The 27,660-nt window shown below is 42.2% G+C and overlaps 2 protein-coding genes across 10 annotated transcripts in view; one reads left to right on the top strand and one right to left on the bottom strand.

The window, feature by feature from the left end:
* TTC3 (tetratricopeptide repeat domain 3) overlaps window positions 1-14,370 on the bottom strand; it is a 141,224-nt gene extending 126,854 nt beyond the window's left edge. For 3 of the 8 annotated variants that reach the window (XM_030880874.2, XM_030880873.2, XM_070045412.1), the window contains exons 1-4: window positions 2,818-2,972; window positions 2,027-2,069; window positions 1,553-1,703; window positions 995-1,082 (exon numbers count right to left, since the gene is read on the bottom strand). In XM_030880874.2, the coding sequence (XP_030736734.2) occupies window positions 995-1,082; window positions 1,553-1,703; window positions 2,027-2,069; window positions 2,818-2,961 (426 nt within the window). In that variant the 5' untranslated portion in view covers window positions 2,962-2,972. Of the gene's footprint in view, window positions 1-994; window positions 1,083-1,552; window positions 1,704-2,026; window positions 2,070-2,817; window positions 2,973-14,145 lie in introns of those variants that run through there. The other 5 variants (XM_030880878.2, XM_030880872.2, XM_060297804.1 and 2 more) reach the window with 4 other exon arrangements.
* Window positions 14,371-14,477: 107 nt separating this feature from the next.
* On the top strand, window positions 14,478-25,676 carry PIGP (phosphatidylinositol glycan anchor biosynthesis class P). Of its 2 annotated transcripts, none has more exons than XM_030880887.3 (5): window positions 14,478-14,659; window positions 15,140-15,243; window positions 20,996-21,068; window positions 23,050-23,168; window positions 25,318-25,676. In XM_030880887.3, the coding sequence occupies exons 1-5, from the start codon at window positions 14,646-14,648 to the stop codon at window positions 25,446-25,448; spliced, it is 441 nt and encodes a 146-aa protein (XP_030736747.1). In that variant the 5' UTR covers window positions 14,478-14,645; the 3' UTR covers window positions 25,449-25,676. The 2 variants fall into 2 exon arrangements, with proteins under 2 accessions (XP_030736747.1, XP_060153788.1); XM_060297805.2 differs by lacking the exon at window positions 14,478-14,659 and adding an exon at window positions 14,742-14,881.
* Window positions 25,677-27,660: the final 1,984 nt, after the last annotated feature.

Genomic DNA, 27,660 nt, shown 5'->3' on the forward strand with positions numbered 1-27,660 from the left:
TAACTTTTATATGTACGGATTTTAAACTTTCAGATGTATGGTTCATTACACCTAAACTTTTTTATAAAATTACATTGGCTGGGCTTCCCTGGTGGCGCAGTGGTTGGGAGTCCACCTGCCAATGCAGGGGACACAGGTTCAAACCCTGGTCAGGGAGGATGCCGCGGAGCTGCTGAGTCTGTGCACCACAACTGCTGAGCCTGCGCTCTGGAGCCCGCGAGCCATAACTGCTGAAGCCTGTGCGCCACAACCACTGAGCCCGTGCTCCGCAACAAGAGAAACCACTGCAATGAGAAGCCCCACGCACCGCAACGAAGAGTAGCCCCCGCTCTCCACAACCAGAGAAAGCCCGCGCACAGCAACGAAGACCCAAAGCAGCCAAAAATAAATAAATAAAATTTTTTAAAAATTACACTGGCTGATATAAGTTGCTGCAAAGGATTAATCTGCAGGAAATAAATATCAGAATGCCCTTTATAAATTTAAGTTTGCAATCAGAATTACCAAGAAAAACACTTGGCTCCATAACCAACTGAAATGAGAAAAATTATTAAACAGCTTTCAAGGGGAAAAAAACCCTCAGTGTAGTATAGGGATACCTCCTCAAACCTGACATGATAAAGTTTACCCCAAAGAAAAAATATTTGTGGTGGTGCTAACAGTGGCATGATTTTACGTTACAAGATAGGACCCATCACTTTCAGAATCTGCGGCAAAGGTTTCTGTGAACTAGGTGCACACTTCCATCTGTGACAAATTCTAATGTCTATTTGTTAACAGCAAGGAGCACGCCTGGTTCTCATCATGTCATGTCAGAACCACGAAAAAAGCCATCTACCTGATCTCTCAAACACACAGCACAAACTCATGGATAGCAGAATAAGCTCAGGTTAACCATTACCCATTAGTCACCATAAATTAGTAACATGGGCCTAATACCATATAAATATCTATATCCTTGAAATGCGGGAGGGGAACACATTCTATCACTTACCGCAGCTTTCTTTGCCAAATCCACAATATCTTCCATCAACTCAAGATGTTGTAATTTCTTCAAACTTATCTCAGAAGCATGAGAACTGCTTAAAGACAAATTTATTTTTTAAAAGATTAGGGTCTCATATATAAAATTCATTGAATCTTACACTTAACTATATGTTATACCTCAATTTAAACTATTTGAATAAAATTAAGTTATCTTACTTCACTCTAGGTAATAATAAGTTGTTTATTAGGTAGACAAAATACTACACTTTTTTCTTTCTTCTGTACTATAATACTGGTATTTATAAACAAGCATATTAATTTTTCCTTATTCAGCTTCAAATCTACCATCTAACGCTCTTCAGAGTTTCATTCATTATAATGTTACCACGATTATTCTTTTATATCCAAATCCCAAGTATTAACTTTTCCACTCTATTAAACAAAAGTAGAGTTGAACAGTATACAAGAATGAGACATAAGCCTCCCGTTGCACTTGGCATTCCTCAGTACTGGGCAACACACTCACCACTGTTCATACAAAATGGGTTAACAAGCAGTAACTTACTTCGCCTCCACACAGGGATGCAACCGTGATATTACAGAACTGTGTGGACGTTGAAACAGAAGTGGCCAGAAGACGTGTATTTTAATGGCATCACAGTAATCTTGCAGGATAGAAATAGGTTTACTACACCACATAGTGCAGATATCAAACTCTTAATTAAAAAGAAAAAGTTTTAAATTAATATTTTGTGCCTCATTTTGGAATGAATCAACACTGTCAAGGGAAAAGACAAAAATGGATATGGAAAGGTAAGAAATGAATGGATGAAATATTTTAACCTGTCAGATGTTAAGAATATCTAAGTGTTAGCTAAAACTCCATTTTAACAAGGAAAGGTTTTTTAATTTCTAGTTAAAAAGGATAATAAAGAATAAACTTTGTAAAGATGTGTAAGTCTGTTATGTTGATGTGAATGCATGAACCTCCCTTGATAGCTGTTTCAACAAATTAAAATTAAAATACCAAAGTACTCACCTAAGTTTCCCTCACTTTGGGTATAATCTTTATACTGTCTACCCTGAAAAAGAAAAAAATTCTTTTGACTTGTATCTGGTAAATGCAAAAGTAACAGTTCTTGATTTTTAATGTAAGGGTTATCAATACTAAACTAAAAACTTAAAGTACGTTTACTTTTACACTTTGAATACAACATCTTCAACCAATGAGTCTTTTGGCCTTTTTCAGTGTTTCCCCAAGTCTGTTTCTATGGCTTTCCCTGAGAGCCTTTAGTCTCATCTCCCGTCAGAAAACAAGCTTTCACCAGCACTGCACATTCTCCTTGTTGAGGCACTGTTTACTTCTCCGTCTGAAATGACCTCTTCAAAAGCCATACATATCTCCCTATCAAATCTCTTTGTGTGTAGCACAAAAATATCTTTACTCAGACAGCTCTATACCACAAAACCTTCAAGAAGTAAATCGTAAAGGTTCTCATAAGAAGGAAAAAAAAATGTATAACTATGTATGGTGATGGACGTTAACTAAACTTATTGTGCTCATCTCATGATATATACATATATTGAATCCTTATGTCGTACATTTGAAACTAATGTCATATGTCAATTATACCTCAATTTTTTAAAAAAATAAACCTTTAAGAATACACAATGTTAAAAACAAAAAGTTAAGGGGACTTCCCTGGCAGTCCAGTAGTTAAGACTGCACTTCCACTGCAGAGGGCATGGGTGTGATCCCCTGGTCAGAAAACTAAGATCCCGCATGCCACGCGGTGTTAAAAAAAAAAAAAAGTTAAGAAATCTACTTACCACCCCGTCACAGTAAAGTTGAGTCACACGAACATAATCATTGGACATAAATTCGGAGGCAAAGACACAATCATCCACATAAGGGCACTCTTCTAACAAGGCATAATCTGCTACAGTGACATTTCCCAGGGCAAAATCGTCCATGGTGCACCCTCCTAAGGACACAACAAAACCCAAATCCATAATCAAATCATTTGAGATGATATGACAAGCAGTTTTCCTAGCTTCTATAGTATATCTGAAAAATACCTGGAACTTATGCCCCAAGGAAATAACTCCAATGAGAACACTGAGCTCTGGAAGATTCTCAACCTCATTTGCTAGTCTTTCCCCTTGACTTTCCTTGAGTATCAGTTTAATCTATTTCTTCCTTTTGTCAGGTTCAAAGAATCACCATCTCTACCCTGAATTTAACTGTTTACATGTCTCCTTTAGATGGAAGATAAGTAAGGGCATCTTATTCATCTTTGTATGTGCCTAGATGAATGAACAAAAGACATCCTTCCACTGCTGCCCTTTTACCCCAACTGCTTTTACTGCCTCTGTGAAATATGCTGTTTCATCATACAGAAACTCTGCCACATTCTCAACCTCCTGGCTGGAACTAAACCCTGACTGCACTGAGAAAACGGTTTCCTCTCAGCTGTTCATATTCTCCTATCCATGCCTCAGTGTGTGTGTCTGTCTCGGGCAAAGGGGCAGAGCTGAAGTGGTACAGGGAGAGTACGTAGCCTCCTAACCCCTCACAGCCGCATCCAGACCTGCCATCCTCCCAGCAATCGCTGCTCCTAACGCTCTCACAACAGCTACAGCAGCACGGCAACGCCCCTTACATTATCAGCGACCATGCTCTTAAAACAAGTACTTCAGTGGGGGGACGGGGAATTAGGGCTAGAGTTTCAGACTAAAGTGTAAGTCCCCTGAAGAAAGTTCAATAACAAAAATGTATAGCTATCAGTGAATAGCTACAAAACCTAAATATCACTGGAAAATGCAGCATTTTATTACTTGTAACTCTTGCCCAAGTAGTGGCTTTCTTTTCCTATCATCACCAGCACCACCATTAACACCGTTTTTTATACCTGTTCACTTCATCACTATTATCCCACTACTGTTATGATAAACCAAGTTTCTTTTTTCCCAAGCAAGACCACCATGAGTCCTTGGAAAACACATCTGTTTCCTTAAGTAATCCTTCCTCTTATGCCCAATTTGCTGTACAACAACCTCACAATATCAGAAGTGAAGACCAATGACCACCTTCCTAGCAAACTGCCGGTACCATTTGTCCTATGTTGTACCAGGCGTTTTACACGTACCATCTCACTGATCCTCACAGCAATTCTTTGCAGGCCCAATTATTATCACAGTCACTGTACAGATGGAAAACATGCATAGCAAAACTAAGTAATCTGCTCAAGGTCACCAAGCTAGGCAGGATTCAAACCTAGGTCTTCTGATTCCACAGTTTCCTCTCAAACACTGTATTTCACTGGATCTACGTTTCGTTGTCACTGCCGTCTAGCTGCCTCCTGGCTGTTGTCATGTTTAAGAACACAGGCACCTAGTTCACAGTGTTCGCCTCTTTCCTCCAATCATCATTCCAGCCACACCAACGTCCACGTGGACAACCCTTCAGGACTCTAGCCTTACAGTGCAACCACCTTCTCAACTAAAATGAAATCTGCGGCCCACTCACCTAGGCTCTTCCTTCACAAGGCCACACCTTGGACCACTGCCCAGGTCTAAACCAGTTTTTAAATCTTTAACTCTGATTAGCTCCTCTCCAACCACACCCAGGAATCATTACGACTTACGTCTCCCCTATCTCCTACCACATTCTTCAACCTCATCAAGAATTCTTCCTTTTCTGCCATTCAAATCCTCCATTCTCGTTTATTTTCACTTTCCTAATATAGGGTTTCCACTTCCACCATTTAAGGGAAGCTGCTTCAATAAAGCCGTTGGCAACCTTTTCCAGTAGACTGGATATCTACAATGTCCGGAACCTGACCTGTCCTGGATGAACAATACTTCCAGAGTTTAGAGAATTTAACTCCAAAAGTAAACGATGACTGGAAAAAATATGAAGACATTTTAGCACCCAAAGTATGGCACATAATATGGGACATATGCTATTCTGGGAAATATATACACTTTTAAACTCATTTGTCTTGCAAATGTTTTTTGTATATACATACAGAAAGAGCCAAGAACGGTCTGTCACAGCCCACACATCACCATCATGGCATCAGTTACAATACAATTAACATGCTCATACCTGGCAGACTGAGCCACTGTGACACCATGCTGGTCAGTCACAGCCTGGCATATCTCACTGATACCATGCCCTACACCAACTGCACCGTAATTACGACATTGGTGTTATTTTTATTTTCTGTTTTGTTTTAACCAGAGAGGCGATGCGGCATAGTGGTTAAGAGCATAGACTCTGGAACCAGACTGCCTGGGCTTGAATCCTGGCTCTATTTCCTGAGTGTGTGATCTTGGACAAGTTACTTAACCTCTGTAGGCTTCAGTTTCCTCACTTAATCAAATGAGGACAGCAATCCTACCTATCTGATTAATCCATTAACACATTTAAAGTGCTTTTAATAGCACACAGTGTATAGGAAACGTTACAAATATCAGCTATCATTAACATATTAGATGAATGTTTTTTTAATCCGCTATTTGGATGCCTCTAACTAAATGGTCTCCCTTAATTGCTAATTCCAAAGAGCACTTTTCAGCTTAAGACTTACTTGACGCTGTTGACCACTTCCTCCTTCTCAGAACTCTTCATTTGGGCTCCAAAGACCATCTTCTCCTGGTTCTCCTCCTATTCTTCTGGCTGCTCTTCCTCAGTCTCCATGGCTCTTCTTTTCCATTCCCCGCCACCCAAATGTCAACTCTCTTTTCTTCTCACGCTTACTCTCTCCTTGGGTGACCTTATCCACCATACCCATGCCTTAAAACAGCACTTTCTGAACTTCCATCATTTGCATAGCTTCACCATAATTTTTGCCATTTCCACAGATCCCATGTGTTTTATTTACTTAATATTCTCTTCTTTTGGGGCTCACTTGGTCTAAGTGATAATATCCATGATATTATAGGTTTGAAATACAGCTTACGTTTTTCAGACACGTTAAATTCCTATTTTTTTATCTGTGTACTACTTTAAATTACTTCATACTCACTGTAGCAAACCACAGCTGACATGTCCAAATGCTGAAGACTCTCAAATCTCTCCAGGCTGGGTTGCATCTCATGACTTCTAGATCCTCCCTATCGACTGCTACTGGGTCTTAACCAAGATGTCCCGCAAGCCTCTCAGATTCAGTAAGTTCAAAAACAAACTTATCTTTTTCCTCAAGAACAAATGAAACCAAGTTCTTTCCTCTTTCTGTATGTTACCAGTTAATTGCTCTACATGCCACCTGGTTACCCAAACCAGAAATCTGGAGGTCAGTCTACACTCCCCCAGTCTCCTTCAACATTCCTAACCAACCTGACCATGAAGTCCTGTCCTTTCGACTCCTCTAAGGAGTCCAAAATTAGCACACATACACCTCTTCGTGCCCACTGCCAATGCCTTGGTTGCAGCTCCACCTTTTCTCCTCTGAACTACTTAAACAAGCAGTCTCCTAACTGGTGACTTGCCTTCAATCTTGGCATCCCCTAAAACTCCGATCATAACACTTCACTGCTTAAAATAATTGAGAAGCTTCTCATCATCTTCAGGATAAAGTCCAAACTCCTTACTATAGCACAGAAGGCCTTTTGTGATCCTGTTCCTGCATTTCTCTAGTCACTCCATGACATGCAACATAGAAGCCAGTCATACTCAGCTGCCTGGCACTTCTAAACAAACCTTATTCTGCAACCACAATGCCTACCAATCCTTAACACTCGATTCCAGGAAGCATTTCCTGAACTTCTCACTACCACCAAGTTTATTTTTGCACCGCTTCTCTGTAAGCCCCGAGCACCCTGCTCATATCTTTTTGACAGCAATTTTTATACTGTTTGGTCATTACAGGTTTCTCTCTGTAGGTTCACTATGTCCAGAGGACACACTGTGCCCTACTCATCTTGATTCCGTATCTCAGTGCTTCCCAAATTTTTAATTTGCATACCCCAAAGTAGAAAACTTTGCCAAACCCACTTGTCAACTGTACTGTTACCTATTTAATATTTTTATTTAGACTAACTCAAATTTTAACTTAGACGTAAACTTGTTTTAATGGAAAGTTTGTTACCACCAAGAAATCTTAAGTTTGGTAGGACAGAATTTTTTTTCCTAACACATACTAAAATGAATATACTACAAAAATTAAATACTAATGTAAAGGACTTCTGAGCCCATCAATGATGATGAACTAATGGGGCACTCCATGACTGCAAAACAAAGTGGATGCTAGATTTTTAAAATTTTGCTGAGCTCATAGAAATAGCCAACATTTAAAACCACCCTTTCCCCCCCAAAGCAACAAACCTCTAGCTAGAAACTAAACCTGACAGTCAACAATGATAAATCATAATGCCAAGAGCAATAGTGGGATCATGGGCCAGAAGCAAAGTGAGAAAACTGAAAGGCTGGTCCCACGTAAAGCTCCCAGCCAAAGCTAACACAAATCCTATCAGAAGGAAAGTACCCCCAAATCAGACTCTCAAAATCCCCACAGAGAAAGATCAATCAATCAAGAGTTCATCACTGAAAATCTCTAAGCACAGGAGGTAACAATCCACCATAAGAAAGGCAACAGAAAAAACAAGCAATAAATTTAGACCCCTGAGGACATCAAACATTGGGACTGCCAGTCTACAGAATACAGATTCAAAAAAATGAGCAAGCAACATGAGACTAAAAAAAATGACTGGGTACAGCTAAAAAAGAACCGAGTGATACTTTAAGAAACTAGAAATATAATTGTTGAAAGTAAAGGAAAATAAAACACATGGGTCAAACAGATGATCAGGCACAGGTGAAGAGAAAACTGACGAACAAGAACATATGCCTGATGAAATTACCCAGCAATTTAAGTGCTGGCAAAGATACAAGGAAATGAAAAATGTGAAAGATGAAAAGTGATCTGGAAACAGTCTAATACATATATATCCAGTTAAATTTCCGGAAGGAGAAAATAGATAAAATCAGAGAGAAAGTATTTAAAGGACACAAGGCTCAGAATCTGCTAGACCTCATGAAGACAAAATTCCGAATCAGGAAACACATGTATCCAAAATAGGATAAATAAAAAGTAATAATCATCTAGACTTAGAAGTGAAGATGTAAACCAAAGACAGAAAATCCAATGCAGCCAGAAGAAAAATAATATTTTCTTCAAATTATCATAAATAAAACTGGCAGCAGACAACTTTGCATGTAGAATAATATATTTACCATATAAGCAGAAAATAAAGCATCAACCTAGAACTGTATACCCATCAAAATTATCCTCAAGAACAAGGGTAAAATAAAAATAATTTTAGATAAAAAAATGAGTTGACCACCAAGAGACCTGAACTAACTTCTAAAAGTACCAATTAAAAATCATAAATTACCTAACTGGATTAAAAGAAAAATCTAGTAATATATTCTTCATAAGAGATACCTAAAAATCTAAGGACATAAGAAAAGTGACATGAAAATGAAGAAAAAGGTTATTCCAGGTAAATTACCACCAAAAGAAAGGTGGGATAGACCAAACAGACCCTAAGACAAAAATCAAAATTAAGCATGGAGAGAACCACAACATAACAGAAAAGGTTCAACCCACTAGGAAAACAATGTTTAGCTTGCATGTATCTAATCAAATAGTCTCAAAATACATAAAAAGAAAAACTGTTAGAACTACAGGAAGTCTGTTAGAAGGTAACAGTGGAAGACTACATCTCTCTCATGATAGGTCAAACAACTGAAAATTAATATAGACAGTCTGAACAACACAATTTACAAGCCTGATCTAACACATACATAACAACTAGAGAATACATACTCTTCACAAGTACACACAGAATAGTTATCACAATTCCCTATGTACAAGGCCATAAAGCAAGGGCAAACAAATGTTTTTAGAAAGATAAAATATACAATACATTCTCTGACAACACAATTAAGAAATGAACGAAAAGGAAAAATGTTAATGAAGAAACATTTGGAAATTTTAAAGCATATTTTAAAGAAAACATTAAAACACGTAAGTCAGAGAAGAAATCAAAATAAGAATTTTAATAATACTTAAATTTAAAAGTTAATGAAAATACCATAAATTAAACCATGTTACATAAAGCAAAAATGAACTGTGAGGAAGCGTATAGCTTTACATGCTTGTAGTAGGAAACAGGAATGACTGAAAATTAGTAAGTTAATCATGCAATTTAAGTTAGAAAAATAATAAACAATAAACTCAAAGAAGGAAAAGGAAGGAAATCATAAAGGAGACACAAATCAATGAACTAAAAAACAAAAATATAATAGAACAAATGAGGCCAAAAATTCATCCCATGGCAAGATTAATAAAATAGACAAACTTCTGGCAAAATTTAAAAAATAAAAGTCGCACACAAATAATATTCAAAATGAGAAAAAGGAACATAACTACAACTAAAAGAGATTAAAGAGAATTAAGACAATACCATGAACCTGATGCCAATAAATTTTTAAAAGTAAATAAATAGGGCTTCCCTGGTGGCACAGTGGTTGAGAGTCCGCCTGCCGATGCAGGGGACGCGGGTTCATGCCCCAGTCCGGGAAGATTCCACATGCCGCGGAGCGGCTGGGCCCGTGAGCCATGGCCACTGAGCCTGCGCGTCCGGAGCCTGTGCTCCGCAACGGGAGAGGCCACAGCAGTGAGAGGCCCGCGTACCGCAAAAAATAAATAAATAAATAAAATTTACCAAAACTGACTAAAAGAAATGGAAAACCTGAAGTCCTATTACTATTCAATTGCTAATTATCAACAATTTACAGTCCTCTACACACAAAAAATTAGATCCAAATGATCTCACAGATAAATGCTACCAAACTTTTTGTTGTTGTTCAGCAGATCACTAGTGAACAGAGGGCCAATTCAATACACGGAGTGAGGTCAATTGTAGCCACATGGGGGGAAAAAATGAATGTGGATCATTACCTCACACCATATACAAAAATCAGTACCAGATGGATTATGAACTTAAATGTGAAAGGCGTCATTTAAAAACTTCTAAAGAGAAACACAAGAGAATGACTTTATAATCCCAGGGCAAGGAAAGTTTCCAATTAGATTACATTAAAATTAAGAACTTCTGTTCAGCAAAATACACCATGAAGTGCAAAAAGACAGACCATGAACTAGAAGAAATTTACAACATGTATACTCAATAAAGGATCGGTGTTACCAGTTTGTTTTAAAAGACACCCCAACAGAAAAATGGGTAAAAGATATGACGAGGTATTTTTTTGTGAACAAAAAGGACAGATGGTTCACAGACAAATGAAAAGATGCTCAAACTCATTAACAATCAAGAAATACAAATTAAAACCACAATGCACATCATTTCATACCCATCTGATTGATAAATATTAAGAAGTCTAAAAGTAATAAGTGTTGCAGAGAATATAGATCAACTATAACTCTTACACACTGCTAATCAAAGTATATAAATTGACAAAACTGCTTGCCAAAGTATAAGCTGGTACAACCACTTCAGAAAACAATTTGGTATCATTTTGTAAAGTTGAACATTCACACCCCATAACCCAGCAATTCCACTTCTAGCAAATAGCTTACCATAGTGGTATTCCGATATTTTTTTACTCACAAACCACAACGCTTTAAAAATTACATATTCTTCACACTTTAAAATGACATCTAAAAAATTTCAGCCCCAAGTTTAAAAATTGCAAAGGATGAATTTCTGGAGTATCACAGTGACATTTTAAAACTGACATATCATTGGTTTAAAATGTCATAATTATTACAGCATAAAGTTGATCAAAAAATAACTAGTATATATAATGATAATTAAACATAAAAGTTACATTTTATTGGAAATGCAGCTCTTGAGGAGATGGGAAGTGTCTGGATTAAAAGAGGTGTTTCCTAACACTATAGCTGCATGTATTTTAGATTAGCCTTTTGTTTTCCATGGAGAGTTTTTCAACTGGGACACTACCCTGGTAAGATTCCATATGGGTGAGCGCTATGCATTCCTAATTTAAGGCAGAAGTGCTACTGTGAGAGGGAAGGTGGGAAAGTAGAACCAGGAGGAAGTTTCTGTCACAGGCTTCGGCATTACCAGTTTTACGAAAGGGTACACATGGAATTTAATGATCACAAATTGATTCATTAATATTACCTGTGCCCAAGTACTCCTCAGAAAATCTTACTTCCCCAGAGGTCATATACCCCAGTGTGAAAAGTAGAGAAATTCTTGCAACTATGTACCAGAAGATATGTACAAGAATCTTCAAAATAGCAAAACCTAGAAACAAGCAAAATGTTCATCAACAGAAGAACACATACACTGTGTTATATTCACCCACAGAATATTACACAGCTGTGAAAATTAATGGCATATCTATACTGAATATCAGTGACTCTTAGAAACATAACATTGAGTGAAATAAGCAAGACCCAGAAAGCTGTATCCAGTATTCCTTTTTTTAAATTCAAAAACAATAGAAACCACACAATACATTGTTGAGGGATGTATACATATCTGATAAAATTATTTTTAAAAAAACAAGGAATGACACACACAATTTAGGATAGTAGTCACTCTGGAGGTGAGCACATTCAATATTGGTCATTTTGATTCCTGGATTGATCATTTTGATTCTTGGATTGAGTGGTGGGTTGATAGGTGTTCATTTTATTGTTTTGCTTCACAACTTGCGTATATGTTACATATTTTGAAGGTATCAAATAATACATTAGAGGAAAGAAGATTTTTAAAAAACCGTTCATCATATGCAAAAAAGTATTTAATTAAATCACCTCACCTGCTATTAGAGAGGTACATCTAACATACCATGGAATTATCTTACATCAACCATTGGAACTGATACATTAGGTACAAAATAAATGTTTACTGGAATTAATCTTATGAGAACCAAATGAAATAAAGACTGAGCCAGTTAACTGTGAGAGATGAACCCATAGGCTGACACAGGGCTAGAGCAGAAGCCAAGGTGGGTGCAAGCAAATTTAGCTGCAAGCTAAAGTTATAAGAAAGCTGGTCAGTAAAGAGAAGGCAAAAATGTAAAAGTCAGGTAACATACAGTGTTAGCAAGGGTGTGACAAATGGGTGTCCTCACTCAATACCAGTGAGAGTGAAAATTAGTGCAACCACTTTGAGAGCTTCTGTGATATTTAGTTACGTTGAAGATGCATATTTCCTAGTATAGAGCAAATCCACTACTAGGTGTATTTTCTCGAGAAACTTCCAAACGTGTGCACAAAGCAGACAAGTACAAAGATGTTTATTGCAGGATTGTTTTTTTAGAGTCAAAAACCAGAAACAAAGCCCATCAACAGGTAAAAGGATAAGTAAATTATGGTATATTCATACAATGGAATTCTATACCAGCAATTAAAATGAATGAACCAAACACAATTATCCAATTTATTCATATGTAAGTCTAAAATGTGATGCTGATCGAAAAACGCAAGTTGCAAAAAGACACATTGTTTAATACCATTAAAGTTTAAAACACACAACACTATATATTGTTTATGGATCCACCGTGATCAAAGTATAAAATATGCAAGGGAATGATATACACAAACCTAAACCCGGTGACAACCTCTACGGAAGGAGGGGCAGGAACTGAGAGCACCTCCATATTTTGCAATTTTAGTTCTTTTAAATTAAAAAGAGGATCTGAAGTAAATTCGGCAAAATAATTACATCTGTAAATCTTAATCATGGATTGGTTAGATACCCCTCTGTATTTTATGTGTGAAATCTTCCAGAAAGTAAAAAAAAAAAGAAAAAACCGGAAAATTAGGCTAGAGTAAGAAAATTGAGCAAATGAACAACGAGAAACAGACACCGAAACGCAGCCCTTGAGCGCAGAGCACGAACCTTTGAGCAAGAGGAGTAGCTGGGTCTCTAATGGGTAATGGGTCTCTAACAGGATAAATAGCAAATTTCCTGCAATACAGAATGTCCTAGCTAGAGCTGTAATTATGAGGAAACTGCTCCCAAGGCGGGAGTAAAACCTGTAAGATGTCTACCTTGTTTCCCTCGCCATGACGCCAGGTAGAATCAAGAGAGTTAATTGACGTGAACGCCATAAACCACTATATGAACCGTTAAGTATTATCAAGAACGCCCAGGATCGGCTAAAAGGTATTTGCCCAGGTGTCGTGTACATATTATTTTGGAAGGAGTCTGCAATCGAAGGTCTTTGGGCGTGTAGGGCGCCTCTGAAAATAGTACGCCACACTGGTATCAACCAACATTCACCTATGCCTTGACTCCATTTTTGGCCCTTGGCCCCCTTATTCCGTCCCCAAAACAGGCTGGCTCGACCGGCCACACCTGACATCGTAAATATTACGGCGCAGCTGGCCAGACCCGCTGCTGTCCCCCCTTCCCATTAGCGCTGGGGGAGGAAGGATGCTCCGAAGAGGCGCAGGGGACGGGGGAGCACTGAACTGATTTCTCCCTCCCCGTCCCCTCCCCGCGCTCGGCAGCCATTCTCACGAAAACAGGTGGCGCAGGTGTAGGGAACACAAGACAGAGGAGGGGCGCGCAAGAACGTTCACGAACACTCGCGAACGACGACCTGATCACGCACTCGACAGGACCCAGGCGCAACGCGCGCGCGGGGACACGCGAGAACGCACCGCCGGGCGGACGATGCTGCAGGCGGGGGTCTCGACTACAGGAGGCGCGGCCACGCGCGCGGAGGACGCGCACTCCCGGAGAGAGGCAGTGACACAAACGGGGGCTCCCACACCGCCGGGGTGCCCACGCCGTCGCCGGTTAGAACCAGCGCGGACACAAAGGAGCCGGGAGGGGACACACGGGGCCGTGCCCACCCGCGCTCAGGCCGGCGGACCCTCCGCCTAGCGAAGGTGTCACCCGCGCACCGACTGGGGCGAGAGTGCGCGTGCGGCCGGGGGATGCGCACACAAAGGGGCTTCTCCCACCTTCGCACAGAAGCCCGGAGGGGGCCCCACTTAAAGAAGGAGGACACCAGACAAAGGAAACACACCCACTGAGGCCGACAAAAGCGACCACACACTCCCGCTCTGCACCGGCACCCAACCCGCGCACACACACCGCGGGCGCCACGGCCAACGACGCGGGGCGACGCGCACACACCCACACTCACCACACACCCACGGAGGGGGTGTGGAGGGCCCCTCTCCCCGGGCATCTCGGCTGCAGCGCGACAAGGTGACACATCCGGAAGCCCTGCCGCGCGCCAGGTGTGCACTCACCGGGGCCCGCAGCCCGCGAGCCTTGGACGCGGGCCGCCGCCGCCGCCGCCGCCGCCTCAGGCCCTCCACGTCAGCCAGCGGGCGGGCAGGAGCGGCCGGCGGCGCAGGCGGCAGACGCGTCACGTGGGCCGCAATGCACTTGCGCCGTCGTGCAGCCCCGCCCCCAGCGGCGGAGAGCTGACCGATCCCTCCCGCCCCCGCCCTCGCGCGTTCCTGTCGGACGAGGGTCGCAGTGCGCCTGCGCCCGGGCAGGGGTTGCCTTGGCGACTCGGCCTTTCTCTGTTTTCCTTCTCTCGCCCCCCTGCGGGTCCCTGATCCGCGCCTGCGCAGAGGACTCGGCACGGAGGTGGCCGAACTGTGGGGAGCGGCCGGAGTGGGCGCATGGAAGACCCAAGGTCGAGGGCCAACCCCAGTCCCCGGGCTCGAATGAGAAACAGACTCCACGAGGGGGCAGGTCCGGGTCCCGGGCGCCGAGGCCCAGGCCTGAGGAGGCCGCACGGGCCTTCTGTCCCTGCTTGCCCTTCCCTTTTCGCACGGAGGCGAAACCTGCAGAGCTGGAGTGGCGTCAGTCCCTCCCCTGCTCCCTCCTTGCCTCCCCCCACCTTACACTGCGGGAGGTGCGCGCTGTGGCGCGTGTGCTTGTGTGCGTGTGCATGTGAGGTTTGGGGGCTGGTTGCGCCTACAGGCGAGGTATGGGTGCTTGTGTGCACGTGTGCAAGCAGGTGTGCGTTAGAGGTCTGTGTGCAGGTTGCCCGTTGGCAGTGGTTTAGGCTGGGAAAAAAACTGCGGAGAGGCTGTGCCCATAGCAAAGCGATGAGGTTATAATAGACCAGTGGTGTGAGTCACTGACAGATGATTGTGTTTCTTTCCCACAGATTATCTAAAGACACAGGGAAAATGGTGGAAAATTCACCGTCGCCATTGCCAGAAAGAGCGATTTATGGCTTTGTCCTTTTCTTAAGCTCCCAATTTGGCTTCAGTAAGTACTTTCCTGATGGATGGCCAGGGCCTTTCTCTGGTGTTCAAGGACAGGAAATTACTGCATTTGTTTGTAGAATGTGTACACAGGAACTGTGATTCTTTCTACCTTTGTCTCTTTTCGAGAAAACCTGGAGGGAACTCTTGTCTGTTAAGAGTGTTCTACATGCCAGACATGAGCCTGAAAGATTTAATCTCAACAGATCTTTAAAATGCAGCACCAGTCAAGATTGCAAAGTGAATGCAACTTGGTCCCTGCCTTTAAGGAGGTCATGGTTTTGTGGACAAGACAGAGGAGTAAATCTACAATTCTCTATCAGTGTGATAAGGACCATGGGCAGCCAGTGTCGAGACAAGAAATCAAATTGGAAAGTCAGGGAATTCCCTGGGGGTCCAGTGGTTCGGACTCTGTGCTCTCACTGCCAGAGCTCCATTCCTGGTCAGGGAACTGAGATCCTGTGAGCCACACAGCAGCGTGGCCGAAAAAAAACAAAAAACCCTGAGAGTCAGAGTGAGCTTTCTCCCAGGAACTTGGTCTTCACCAATAAGAAGGAAGAAGTGGGAAGGCATTGTGGGGTTTGGAAATGAGTAATCTGGTGTGGCCCCAGTGCAGCCTGTGGGAGGGACAGCAATCAGGTTATAGAAGTCAGCTGCACTTTACATCCTGGGTCTCAATCAGTCCCCATAAGGTCCCATTTTACAGATAAGGAAACTGATGTTTACTGAGACACGATATTCCCAGAGTCACACAGTGGGCCCCATGTCTCTCCCCAAAAGGATTTGAGAATTAGGGGGAAAAGTGGGTGCCCACAGCTTTTTAGAATTTTGTGGAAACCAGAAAGATGGAGTGGTAATGCTTCTGAACCCTAACTACATCAGTATAGCCAACCAAGCTGTTGGCCAGGGGAGTCTATGGAGCGAAGAAGTTACGACTTGAGTTCAAATCCTGACTCCTCCACAGATTAGCTTTGTGGAGGACTGTTTAGTTAATTTCTTTGGTTCTTCAGATTCTTCATCTGTGAAAGGGTGGTGATGTTTATCAAATGCTTATGAAGCATAAGACAGTCCTGTGAGATAGATATTGTCATTACTGTCCTCATTTTGCAGATGAGAATACAGAGGCACACGGGGCTTAAGTAATGTGCTCAAGGTCACACAGCCAGTAAATGATAAAGCTGGAATTGGAACCCAGGCACGCTGGGTTGACTTCACTATGCTACCTCTTATGTCTGTTGTGAAGATTACTTGCCGTAATGTATGCAGAGCACTTAAAAGAATGCATAGGAGCAATAAGTACAGGTTTCTCCCACAATCCAAAAGTAGAGACCATTCCTATGAAACCTTTCGTAAGCAGAAATGGCGTAAAGCAAAGAAACGATTACCTTAGGGCACATCTTGCTAAGCAATGCACAAGATAAATTGAGATAATGCACTCAATTTGATAAAGATACTCGGTTGAGATCAAGATGTTCACCGACACAGTTCAGAGCTATGGCGGTTTGATGCTGAGATGCTGAGTGTAGCTCTGGGGAAGGAGCCCAGACATGCCACACTCTCCCTGCTCTGGGTGGGCACTGCCTGTATCACGGCTCCCTGCAAAACAAACACTGAATGCTTTTTAAGTAAAAGCAAAAATGCTCTTCAGATTTCCTTTGGTTACCGAAGACAGTTAGCTAACGTAGGTCTTTCATAAAAGCGCAATGGCTTAAAGCGAGCTTTCGGAAAGTGGGGATACCTGTATTTATTCAGTGTTAGCTGCTGCTGTTATCGTTATCATCAACATCATCATTTTTGTAAATCCCTGTTCTATAGAGTTATTTGAAGGGTTAGAAACTATGTATTTAAATAAAAGCAATGACTTTAAAACTTAAATCCAATAGTACCCACAACCAGAAATTAATTCTGCAAATTTTTCTTGCGTACTTACCATGTGCCAGCCACTATTACAGGCAAGGGAAGAGCAAAACAGCCCCCAACTTCCTGCTTTCACAGCTTTCATTCTGCTAGGGGGGGATTGCCAATGGACAAATTAAATAATTAAACATGCAGAATGTCAGATGATAATGTGTGCCATGGGGAGAAATTAAGCCAGAAAGGAGGAATAGAAGTGGGAGGAGGTTGCCATCGTTAAATACAGCGGTCAGGTGGTGCCTCACTGAGGGATGAGTTGTAAGCACAGACACGAAAAGTGAGAGTTAGCCATGTGGCAATCCAGGGAAAGAGCCTCCCAGAGAAGAGCCAGTGCAAAAGCCCGAGGAGGCCAGTGGTTTCAAGGAACAGATGGAGGTCAGTAAGGTTGAAACCTGAGACAGTGAGGCAGAAAGTAATAGGATAGAGGAGGTCAGAGGCCAGTAGCCAACAGTCATAATGAAACTAGGTGGTGGGTACTCAGGGGTTACATGAGTCTCTCTGTACATTGAAATATTTACTGATTTAAAAAGCTAACTGTCTTAATCTGTTCAGGCTGCTATAACAAAGTACTGTGGACTGGGTAGCTTAACCAGTCGACATTTATTTCTCACAGCTCTGGAGACGGGGAAGTGCAAGATCAGGATGCCAGCATGGCTGGGTTCTTGGTGAGGGCCCTCCTGCGGTTTGCAGACAACCACCTCCTTACCGTATCCTCGTATCCTCATGTAGTAGAGAAAGAAAGGACACTAATCCCATGATGGAGACCCCTCCTTCATGACCTCATCTATACCTAACTGCCTTCCAAAGGCCCCACCTCCAAATCCATCACATTGCGGATTAGGGTTTCAACATATTAATTTGGTGGGGGGGGGGACACAAATATTCCGTCCATCACAGTAGTTATAGATTGTGGTAATAGCTTTGAGGGAAATAAAGGGAAATGACAGGGAGTAATGAAGGTGTGGTAGGTGGGACACAGCTGGGAGAGCAAGTGATTGGGGAAAGCCTCTCTTAAGGTGACATTTGAGCTAAGACATAAAGCAGGCTAAGGAACCATCTGCATTGGAAGAGCCAAAGGAAGATCGTTCCAGGCAGACAGCACTCACTGTAACTGCAGTGACCCTGCGTCCGCAAGATTGTTTGAAGCACAGAAATGAGACACTGTCCAGAGCTGGAGCATAGTGCGTGAGGGCTGGACATTGGAGAGGCGGGCCGAGCCAGGTCGTTCAAGTTCTTGCAAGCCCTAGGAAGGATTTTCGATTTTATTCTAAGGGCATCGAAGGATTTGAACTGGCAAGTGATAGGGTCAGATTTGTCTTTTTGGAAAATCTTTCGACGCTGTGTGGAGAATGACTGCTCCAGTATCTCTTTCTTCAGGGTTGGAATGACTAGATCCCACTCTGAAAACCTGGGAGTCGTCTTCACTTGTACTTTTCCTTCTCCGCCAACTCATTCATCTGCTGCTGCCACTGAGCCTGCCGGGGGTCTCACTTCTTCCACAGGTTCATCCTACATGCAGCCGTCACAGTGACGCACTTGAGATCCAGACGTGGACTTCCCTGATGAAAACCTCTCGTCTAAGCCTGGATGGTTATTCCTCTTGGTAGTCTGCTGTAACTGTAAAGTTACCAACAAAATATCCAGTTGTTCCCCTTGCCCAGAGCGTAAAGTCCATGTTCCTCACCCAAGGTCTTCCATGATCTGGGACCAGTTCAGTTTTCCGGCTGGTTTCTCCCTGCCTCGTACTTGATGCCCGAGCCACTCCACACTGCCTGGGGTTCCCCCAAATATGTCGCCTCCGCTTCATGTCGTTTCCAGTGCTCTGGCCGCTGCCTGTAAGCCCAGGTTCTCATTCCCGCTCAGTAACGTTTAGCTGTGAGACCTTGGGCAAGTTATTTACATTCCCTGAGCCTCAGTTTTTTTCACCTGTGAGTAAGGATTACTAGCACACACCTCAGGGGTCTGGGGAGGGTCCAGTAAGGTAGTGCCTGGGAAGTTCCTGCCACTACATTTGACTCGTTTCTCTCTCCCACATGACTTTGTGAGAATAGAGACCATGTCTCATTTATCTTTATAGCCTCGACCTTCTCATATTGCCTGGCATATGGCAGATGTACAGTACATATTCATTCACTTAATTAAACTAAGCAAATCATTTCCATTTATGAATTCACATTTGTTTCCCCACTGTTTGTATTTCTTTTTTTTTTAATATATTTATTTATTTATTTTTGGCTGCATTGGGTCTTTGTTGCTACACGTGGGCTTTCTCTAGTTGCGGCGAGCGGGGGCTACTCTTCCGTGCGCGGGCTTCTCACTGCGGTGGCTTCTCTCGTTGCAGAGCATGGGCTCTAGGCACGTGGGCTCCAGTAGTTGTGACACGCAGGCTCAGTAGTTGTGGCTCCCGGGCTCTAGAGCGCAGGCTTGTGGCGCAGGGGCTTAGTTGCTCCGCAGTATGTGAGATCTTCCTGGACCAGGGCTCGAACCCATGTCCCCTGCATTGGCAGGCGGATTCTTAACCACTGCACCACCAGGGAAGTGCTGTTTGTATTTCATTAATCTTGAAAACTCAAGCTCCACGCCAGTTCCTTGCCAGCTTTTCCCTCTGCCATCTACCACACCAGCTCTCTCTTCAGATCCCCAGCGCTCTCTCTGTGGTGGTTGCTGGGAACACTGTTTTCTCATATTTCCTTCCTTCCTATCGTCTGCAAGCCCAGCATTTTCATCTGGCTAACCCCCTATTCATCCTTTAGGCCCCAGTTTAATGACTTCTCCAGGAAATCTTTCCTAACCATTCACATCACTGCCACTGTGGGCTGAGGGCCTTCTTATGTGTTCCGATATCCTCTTTTGTTACTCGCTCGTTAGCACTTATCAGAGTGTATTGAAAACACCAATTTATTCTTCTCTATTCCTTGCTCAATTTTAAGCTCGGAGAGGGCAGAGGCCATCTCTTTCGGGTTCACCATTGTATCGCACACTCCTGACATAGAGAATTCCGTAATACATACTTGTTGAGAAAAATGTTAATCCTTCATCATCACTGAGACAGGCTTGAAATTTCTCTCTGCCACTTACCTTGGACAGAGGATGTAACATGTCTGAGACTCCAGTTCCTCCTCTGTAAAAGTGGCTTAATACCTACTAGGATTGTTTTGAGGATTAAATGAAATGATGCATGTAAAGTGCTCAGAAGTGTGCTTAGCCGCAGTGAGTGCTCAGAGGTTGGCTGTTATAATAGAGGGACAACAGTAAAGGGTGCCACAGAGACCCGAATTGAGGGAAATAAGATTGTGCTCTAGGGGATAAGGCATGTTGTGGATCAGAACAAGGGTAGATAAATTCACCTTTATGCCCCTAAATGTCTGCACTTTCAACCCTGTGGGGATGAAGTGTTGAACACCGACTACGTATAAAGCAAATTGCTAGGTGCTATAAGGATTACAACAATTACTAAGGCATGATTTCTGCCCTTAAATTGCTTAAAGTACAGTGTGAGTAGTGGAAGTTAAGACATGTTTTTTAAAATAACTAAGAAGAGTTGTTTAATGGGTATAGAGTTTCAGACTCACAGGATGAAATAGTTCTAGAAACCTGTTTCACAGCAATACAAATATACCTGACACTACTGAACATTACACTTAAAATCGTTAAGATCATAAATTTTATGGTTTGGTTTTGTTATTTTTTAATTTATTTTTGGCTGCGTCGGGTCTTAGTTGTGGCACGTGGGCTCTTTCGTTGCAGCGCGCCAGCTTCTCTCTAGTTGTTTTATCTGAACCTTGATAGATTGGATGCGTGCCTTACTGACCTTTTTCCCTTTTTTTTCCCCTCTTCTGCAGTACTGTATCTTGTGTGGGCTTTTATTCCTGAGTCTTGGCTAAACTCCTTAGGCTTAACCTATTGGCCTCAAAAGTAAGTTCAATGTATTTCTTAAATAAAGTAAGAGTATATCAATGCTGTTTTGAAGGATCAGGTTTTTTCTTAAGACTTATACAAATCTTATATTTATTCTTTTAAGATCCATAAATAGCCATATAGAAATTTAAAGCTTTTTAAAGACGATTATTGATACGCTTCTATTTAAAGATGGTGGACTAAATGCACATCTTTATCCCTACTTCCTCCCAAAATCTTGTTAAAATAAGCCCATAGAAAAAAATAATTGTTAAGCTATAAACCCACAGGAGCAAATAACGGGATAGTGGAGGTGTATCAGTAAAATCTTGGGAAGTGGATTGCAGATAGGTGAGAGGTGACTAACTGAATTTCCACTTTCCCACATTGCTAAAGCAGGGAAGCCAGCCAGAGCCTCTGTGCCCACAACACAGAGAGGCCCAGACATTGGAGGTACGGGTACCTCTTTAACATGGTATTTCTGGGTTGGGCTGAAAACAGTGTTTAAAGAGCATTCAACCCTCAAATCCCCCTCCTCAGCCCTTAAAGCTGGAGACCAACCCTCCCCTGCAGAAGACAGGAGGTTTATGCTCTGGAAAGGCTGAGTGAGAGTCTCTAGTCTGGGGGGACACTAGGTCTAACTAGGCACGTTACTGAAAACAGGGATCAGTGAAAATCTGCGTTGCTGAATAGTGAGATTCCTCCCAAGCACCTTTCCTCACTAGGCTCTCAGGCTTGTGGTTGGCAGGCTTATACCACCCGCCTCCTCCCAGCAAGATAGGAGGGTCCTCCCTGAAGAAGTTGACCAGCTCAAGAGAAAGGGTCTTTAATTTCTGATAATTAGAGATCCTCCAATGGAATGGCCAGGTTTCCCATAGTGTGGGTCTCCAGTTGGCCATCCCAGCCCACATATGCACAGTGCTTCCAATTAGCTTGTTAGTAGTTCATCTTTATTTTTACTTTTATATGTCTCTCCAGCCGCCTCCCTGCCTTCCCAGTACTTCATCTTTAAATATGAATGGGCAACTTATCAGACATTAAAAGAAAGCCTCTAAAATGAAATACAAGAGAAAAAAGCAAAAAAAGAAAAGAGAAAAGAAACTTGAAGAAAATGGAGACAATGCAAAGAGCAGAAGAAAACTTTAAAATAAAATCCTCAGAGATAAAAAAAGATTATAACTATGAAACAACAGGATGCTATAAAATAGGGAATGTTCAGAGAATGACTGCATTTGGAAATTATAAATATGGTAGCCAAAATTAACATTTTAATTGAAGGTTTAGAAGAAACACCAAAAGTAATCTCCAGAAAGTAGGACAGAGTATAACAAAATAGAAAATAAAGAAAAGATGAGGAAAGTATAACAGCAAAAAAGCTCTTAGAAGTTCCAGAAAGAGAAAACAGTAGGGAAGAAATTATTAAATAAGGCACCCAATAAAACATGTGAGGTAGAGCATTTGATGTGTTTAACTGTATTAAGAGGCATACTAGATTCTATCAGAGAATTTGAGGACTGAGTATTGATAGGTACATGGGAAACCAAGCAAACAGACAAAAAGTAGTAATTAATTTCCAGGAAAAAAAAAATTGTACAAGAAGACATAATAATAATACGTTACAGTGCTCAGTTTCAAACATTATTTATATATACATCTTTATCTCCATATTAGGATGTTCAGAGAAAATGTCTGAAGTTTAAAAAGTCAAGAAATAGTAATAGGAGTATGTTGTGTAGGAAGGTGGAGGTAAACACCAGAAGAAACAGCTTAGGTGCTGAAAGTGTTCCCTGCTGGGAAGAAAGACACCAGGGCTCAAACAGGCGTACAGGATAGCAGCTTCACTGTAGGCCAGTAGAACTATTGGACTGCCTTTTAGGTACATGTATTATTTCGGTCAAAGCTAAAATTAAGTTTAAAAGTGTATTAACTTGGTGATGAACTGTAGAGAACTGCAACTTTTTAGGAAGTCTGTTACCTACTTTAATATTCTTTTCTGCAGATACTGGGCAGTTGCACTGCCTGTGTACCTCCTCATTACTGCAGTGATTGGTTATGTGCTCTTATTCGGGATAAACATGATGAGTACCTCTCCACTCAACTCCATTCATACAATCACAGGTAAATTTATATCAAAGGAAAGTGCCGGGGGTTGGAGGAGTCGGGTATTGACACTTTTGTCAAGAAAAGCAGGGACTTCCCTGGTGGTCCCGTAGTTAAGACTCTGCGCTCCCGGGACTTCCCCAGTGGCGCAGTGGTTAAGAATCCTTCTGCCAATGCAGGGGACACGGGTTCGATCCCTGGTCCGGGAAGATCCCACATGCTGTGGAGCAACTAAGCCTGTGCACCACAGCTACTGAGCCTGCACTCTAGAGCCCAAGGGCCACGACTACTGACCCCACGTGCAGCAACTACTGAAGCCCACGTGCTCTGGGGCCCATGTGCCGCAACTACTGAGCCCACATGCTGTGACTACTGAAGCCCATGCACCTAGAGCCCGTGCTCCACAACAAGAGAAGCCACTGCAATGAGAAGCCTGTGCACCGCAACAAAGAGTAGCCCCTGCTCACCACAATTAGAGAAAGCCCGCATGCAGCAATGAAGACCCAACACAGCCCAAAAAATAATAATAAAAAAAAATAAACCTAGATCATTAAAAAAAAAAAAAGGCTCCGCACTCCCAGTGCAGGGGGCCCAGGTTCAATCCCTGGTCAGGGAACTAGATCCCGCATGCCACAATTAAGAACCTGCATGCTGCCACTAAAGGAACCCACATGCCATAACTGAAAAGATCCCACATGCTGCAACTAAGACCCAGAACAGCGAAATAAATAAATAAATAAATATTTTTAAAAAAGAAAAAGCAACAAAGAACAGGCTGTAGTAATTGACGCACATCAGCATAGTAAAAAAAACTGGGAGAAATAAATACGATCATACCAGAGGAAGTGTTCACATGGCACAAATAAGCTGTCATGAATATGCTGTTTATTACACTAGTTAACAGGTATATTTTCCCATAAAAACCACAAGTATGTAATATGTTCCTTGGCAACTTTGCCTGAGAGAAACTTCTTTTATCCTAAACAAGCTGTGTTGATCAAGGGATGACAAAGAGGTCCATACAGACCTTGTCTGGGAGGAGGAATTGGGGGGTGTGTATCCTCAGGATCACTGTGTACACCTGACCGCAATTAAGTGGATAGAAGAGCCACGGCATGTTTTCTGTAGTTGTTGTTAAGTTCTTTTATTTCAAGTCTAAAGATTAAAGTAGATTCCTGGGAGTTCCCTGATGGCCTGATGGTTAGGATTCCCGGCTTTCACTGCTATGGCCTGGGTTCAGTCTCCTGGTTGGGGAACTGAGATCCCACAAGCCGTGTGGCATAACCAAAATTAAAAAAAAAAAAAAAAATTAGATTCCTGAACTTGCTTGGATTCTAGGAAGCAAAGTATTTTTTAAGTTCTGGTATGATTTTTTAACTTTTAGATATTGCTTTTCTGATAACCTACTGTTTTCCCTGCATACTTGGCTGGAATTACAGCAAATAGACAATTTGTACCAAGAGGGGAAATTGTTAAGTTTGCATGAATGATTGTACCAAATGATTGGGGTGTTGATATAATTCTGTTCCTATGAGAAATGTACAAATGGGGCTTGAATCATCATTGTACAGTTGAATGAAATATTATTTCTTTTAAATTTATTTTTGGCTGCATTGGGTCTTTGTTGCTGCACGTGGGCTTTCTCTAGTTGTGGCGAGCGGGGGCTACTCTTTGTTGCAGTGCAGGGGCTTCTCATTGCAGTGGCTTCTCTTGTTGCGGAACACGGGCTCTAGGCTTGCGGGCTTCAGTAGTTGCAGCACACGGGCTCAGTAGTTGCGGCACGCAGGCCCTAGAGCATATGGGCTCAGTAGTTGTGGCGCGTGGGCTTAGTTGCTCTGCGGCATGTGGGATCTTCCTGGACCAGGGATCGAACCCGTGTCCCCTGCTTTGACAGGCGGATTCTTACCACAGCGCCACTAGGGAGGTCCCTGAAATATTAATTTCTTACCCAAGTTAGAGGATGCAAAAAGTAACTTGGCTGATTTTTATTGTAATTGGGACATTTCTTCTAAAGAGAGAATTTAAGGGGCCTTTTAATTATGTTAAACATGGTATTTGTCATTATCCAAACATTAGGCTAGTAAACTATGTGGTGGGTCTCCACAAACCACAGAGATTGTTGAAGAAATTGCTTGGGTAAACAGAGCCTTTTGTCCTCTTCTTACAGATAACTATGCCAAAAACCAACAGCCGAAGAAATACCAAGAAGAGGCCATCCCAGCATTAAGAGATATTCCTATTAGTGAAGTAAACCAAATGTTTTTTCTTAAAGCCAAAGAACTTTACACCAAAAACTGAATTGTACATAGACTAATACCAAACATTTATTACAAATTTTTGATGGAAGAATCTCGACCGTAGTAATTTTGACTGTCTTTCTGATTAATATCCAGTATTGAAATGTTAAAAAAAAAGAAAGAAAAATGTAAGTTGAACTTCTCTTAGATTAAGTTCTATTAATATTATAAATGTTATCAAATAGTAGTTACTAATAGAGTAAATAAAATACTACATTACCATGTGGCAGGTGTCCCTCCAGAGAGGCATTCATGTTGTAATTTTCAAAGGGCAATTGTGTCCTTCCCACTGTTTGTTCTTAGAAGCCCAGAATTCAAACTCCTAGGTTTAGGAGAAGGGCACATTTAATGTGTGTCTCTGCCATCAGATTTGTGTCTCAGGGACGACTGCTTTAGATGGGGCAGTCGACGAAAGCTGCTGTGAGGAGGCAGTCGGGGTTGAGGTTTGATTAGCAAAAACAGGAGCCGTCACATAAAGATTAGAGGGTCAGCAGGGAGCTTCCAGTACCGAGCAGGCAGGACAGAGACCTTGGGTGGGAAGGAGGGAAGGAGCGTGGTGTGTCCTAAGGCCAGGAGGCCAGCAGGGGGCCCAGCGCTTGCTGCGGGAGGGTGTGAGGGCTGTGAGGACCAGTGTAAGAAGTCTGAGTTCATCTGTCAGTGTGATGGGTTTGAGTCCCTTCACATACTGAGCCATTAGGAGGCTTTGAGGAAAAGTGTGTCACGGCCTGATCTGTGTTTTTTAAAAGCCACTGGGGGGAGTTCCCTGGCAGTCCAGTGGTTAGGACTCTGCGCTTTCACTGCAGGTTCACTCCCTGGTTGGGGAATTAAGATCCCACAAGCCGCTGGGTGCGGCCAAAAAAAATAAAATAAAAGCCACTGGGTGGTGGGTGGAGGGTAGGTTCAGGTGGGGGAATTGGGGACAGGGAAGAGTGTGGAAGTAGGGAGACCGGTCAGGAGACGATTGCATTAGTCCAGGGAGAAAATGCTGGCCGCGTAGAGCAGAGTGGTAGCTGTGGAGCTGCGGAGGAGCGCGTAGCTTTGCAGCATTTGTTGGAGACAGCTGACTGGGTAGATGGATCTGATTGTACAGGGTAGGCAGGCTACTGAGAGGAGTTGTGATCAAGAGTCCTTCCTAGGTTTATTTAAATTACTGAACTGAGTAGATGATTGCACCTTCTACTGAATCAGACAGATTTGGGGAAGTGCAGTTGAGGGGGTTGGAGGATTTGGTAACTAACTATGGATTAGTTTGAGCAACGCTGCCGTATTAATATCTGGGTATGTCTCGTGTAAGATTAAGAAGCTTAGATAGAAATGTTTAAAAGAAACAAGCCACCCATAACTTAGCAGGCGTATACTCACAGTTGGCCAGGGGGACCAAATCTAAATTCATCTAGCACTCAGTGCCGCCTATCCTTTGATAACTTAAATCTCTGCCCAGGTTTGGAGCCACACATTTTAATTTATGCAAATTTAACTATATTTTCTGTATTTAAAAATAAAAAAGGAAAGAGAAAAGAAAAACTAATAATTTTAAAGAGTTGGGAAAACGAGGACTTCCATTTCAATAACCATATCCCTGCCCAGTAAGCATGAGATGGATAATGTGAATCTGCTGTTTCTGTTCCCTAATGAGTCCCAGTTCCTGTATTAATTTAGGGTAAGGGCACGTCACCACACTGAAGAGCAGTTTGAGGGGACCAGCCAACTCTGTCAAGGGTAGAATGATAAATAAATTGTGTCCTGTTTATACAATGGAAAACGACACTGCCATGCAGACAAGAATGAAATTACTGCTCTACCTAGCAACGTGAGTGAATTTCACAATGTCGAGCATAAAAAGCCAGATATAAAGGAATATATATATATATATATGTACACACACACACATATATATATATACTGTATGATGCCATTTATATGAAGTTCAAAATCAGGAAAATAATTTTTAAACCTATGGTGATATATATTAGAATAGTGGTATTAACTAGGAGGCAGCATGAGAGAATCTGCTGGTGATTTGAAAATGCCCTACATCTTGATTTGGGTGGTGGTTACCTGGGAATCACGTATGTTTAGAAAAATAGTTATTATCATTAAGATTTGTGCTCCTCATGTAAGTTATACATCAATAATGAGGTAAAGAACAGTACTATGCCCCATCCCCAGAAATTTTGATTCATTGTTCTGGAGCAGGGCCCAGGCCAGGGTAA

Source organism: Globicephala melas, chromosome 4, assembly GCF_963455315.2.
Source record: "Globicephala melas chromosome 4, mGloMel1.2, whole genome shotgun sequence".
Classification (NCBI taxonomy): Eukaryota; Metazoa; Chordata; class Mammalia; order Artiodactyla; family Delphinidae; genus Globicephala; species Globicephala melas.

Excerpts from the sequence above, each read along its gene's own strand:
- PIGP (XM_030880887.3), top strand. Across the intron at positions 21,069-23,049 it reads TTAACCTATTGGCCTCAAAA|ATACTGGGCAGTTGCACTGC; the intron begins GTAAGTTCAATG and ends TCTTTTCTGCAG. Across the intron at positions 23,169-25,317 it reads CTCCATTCATACAATCACAG|ATAACTATGCCAAAAACCAA; the intron begins GTAAATTTATAT and ends CTCTTCTTACAG.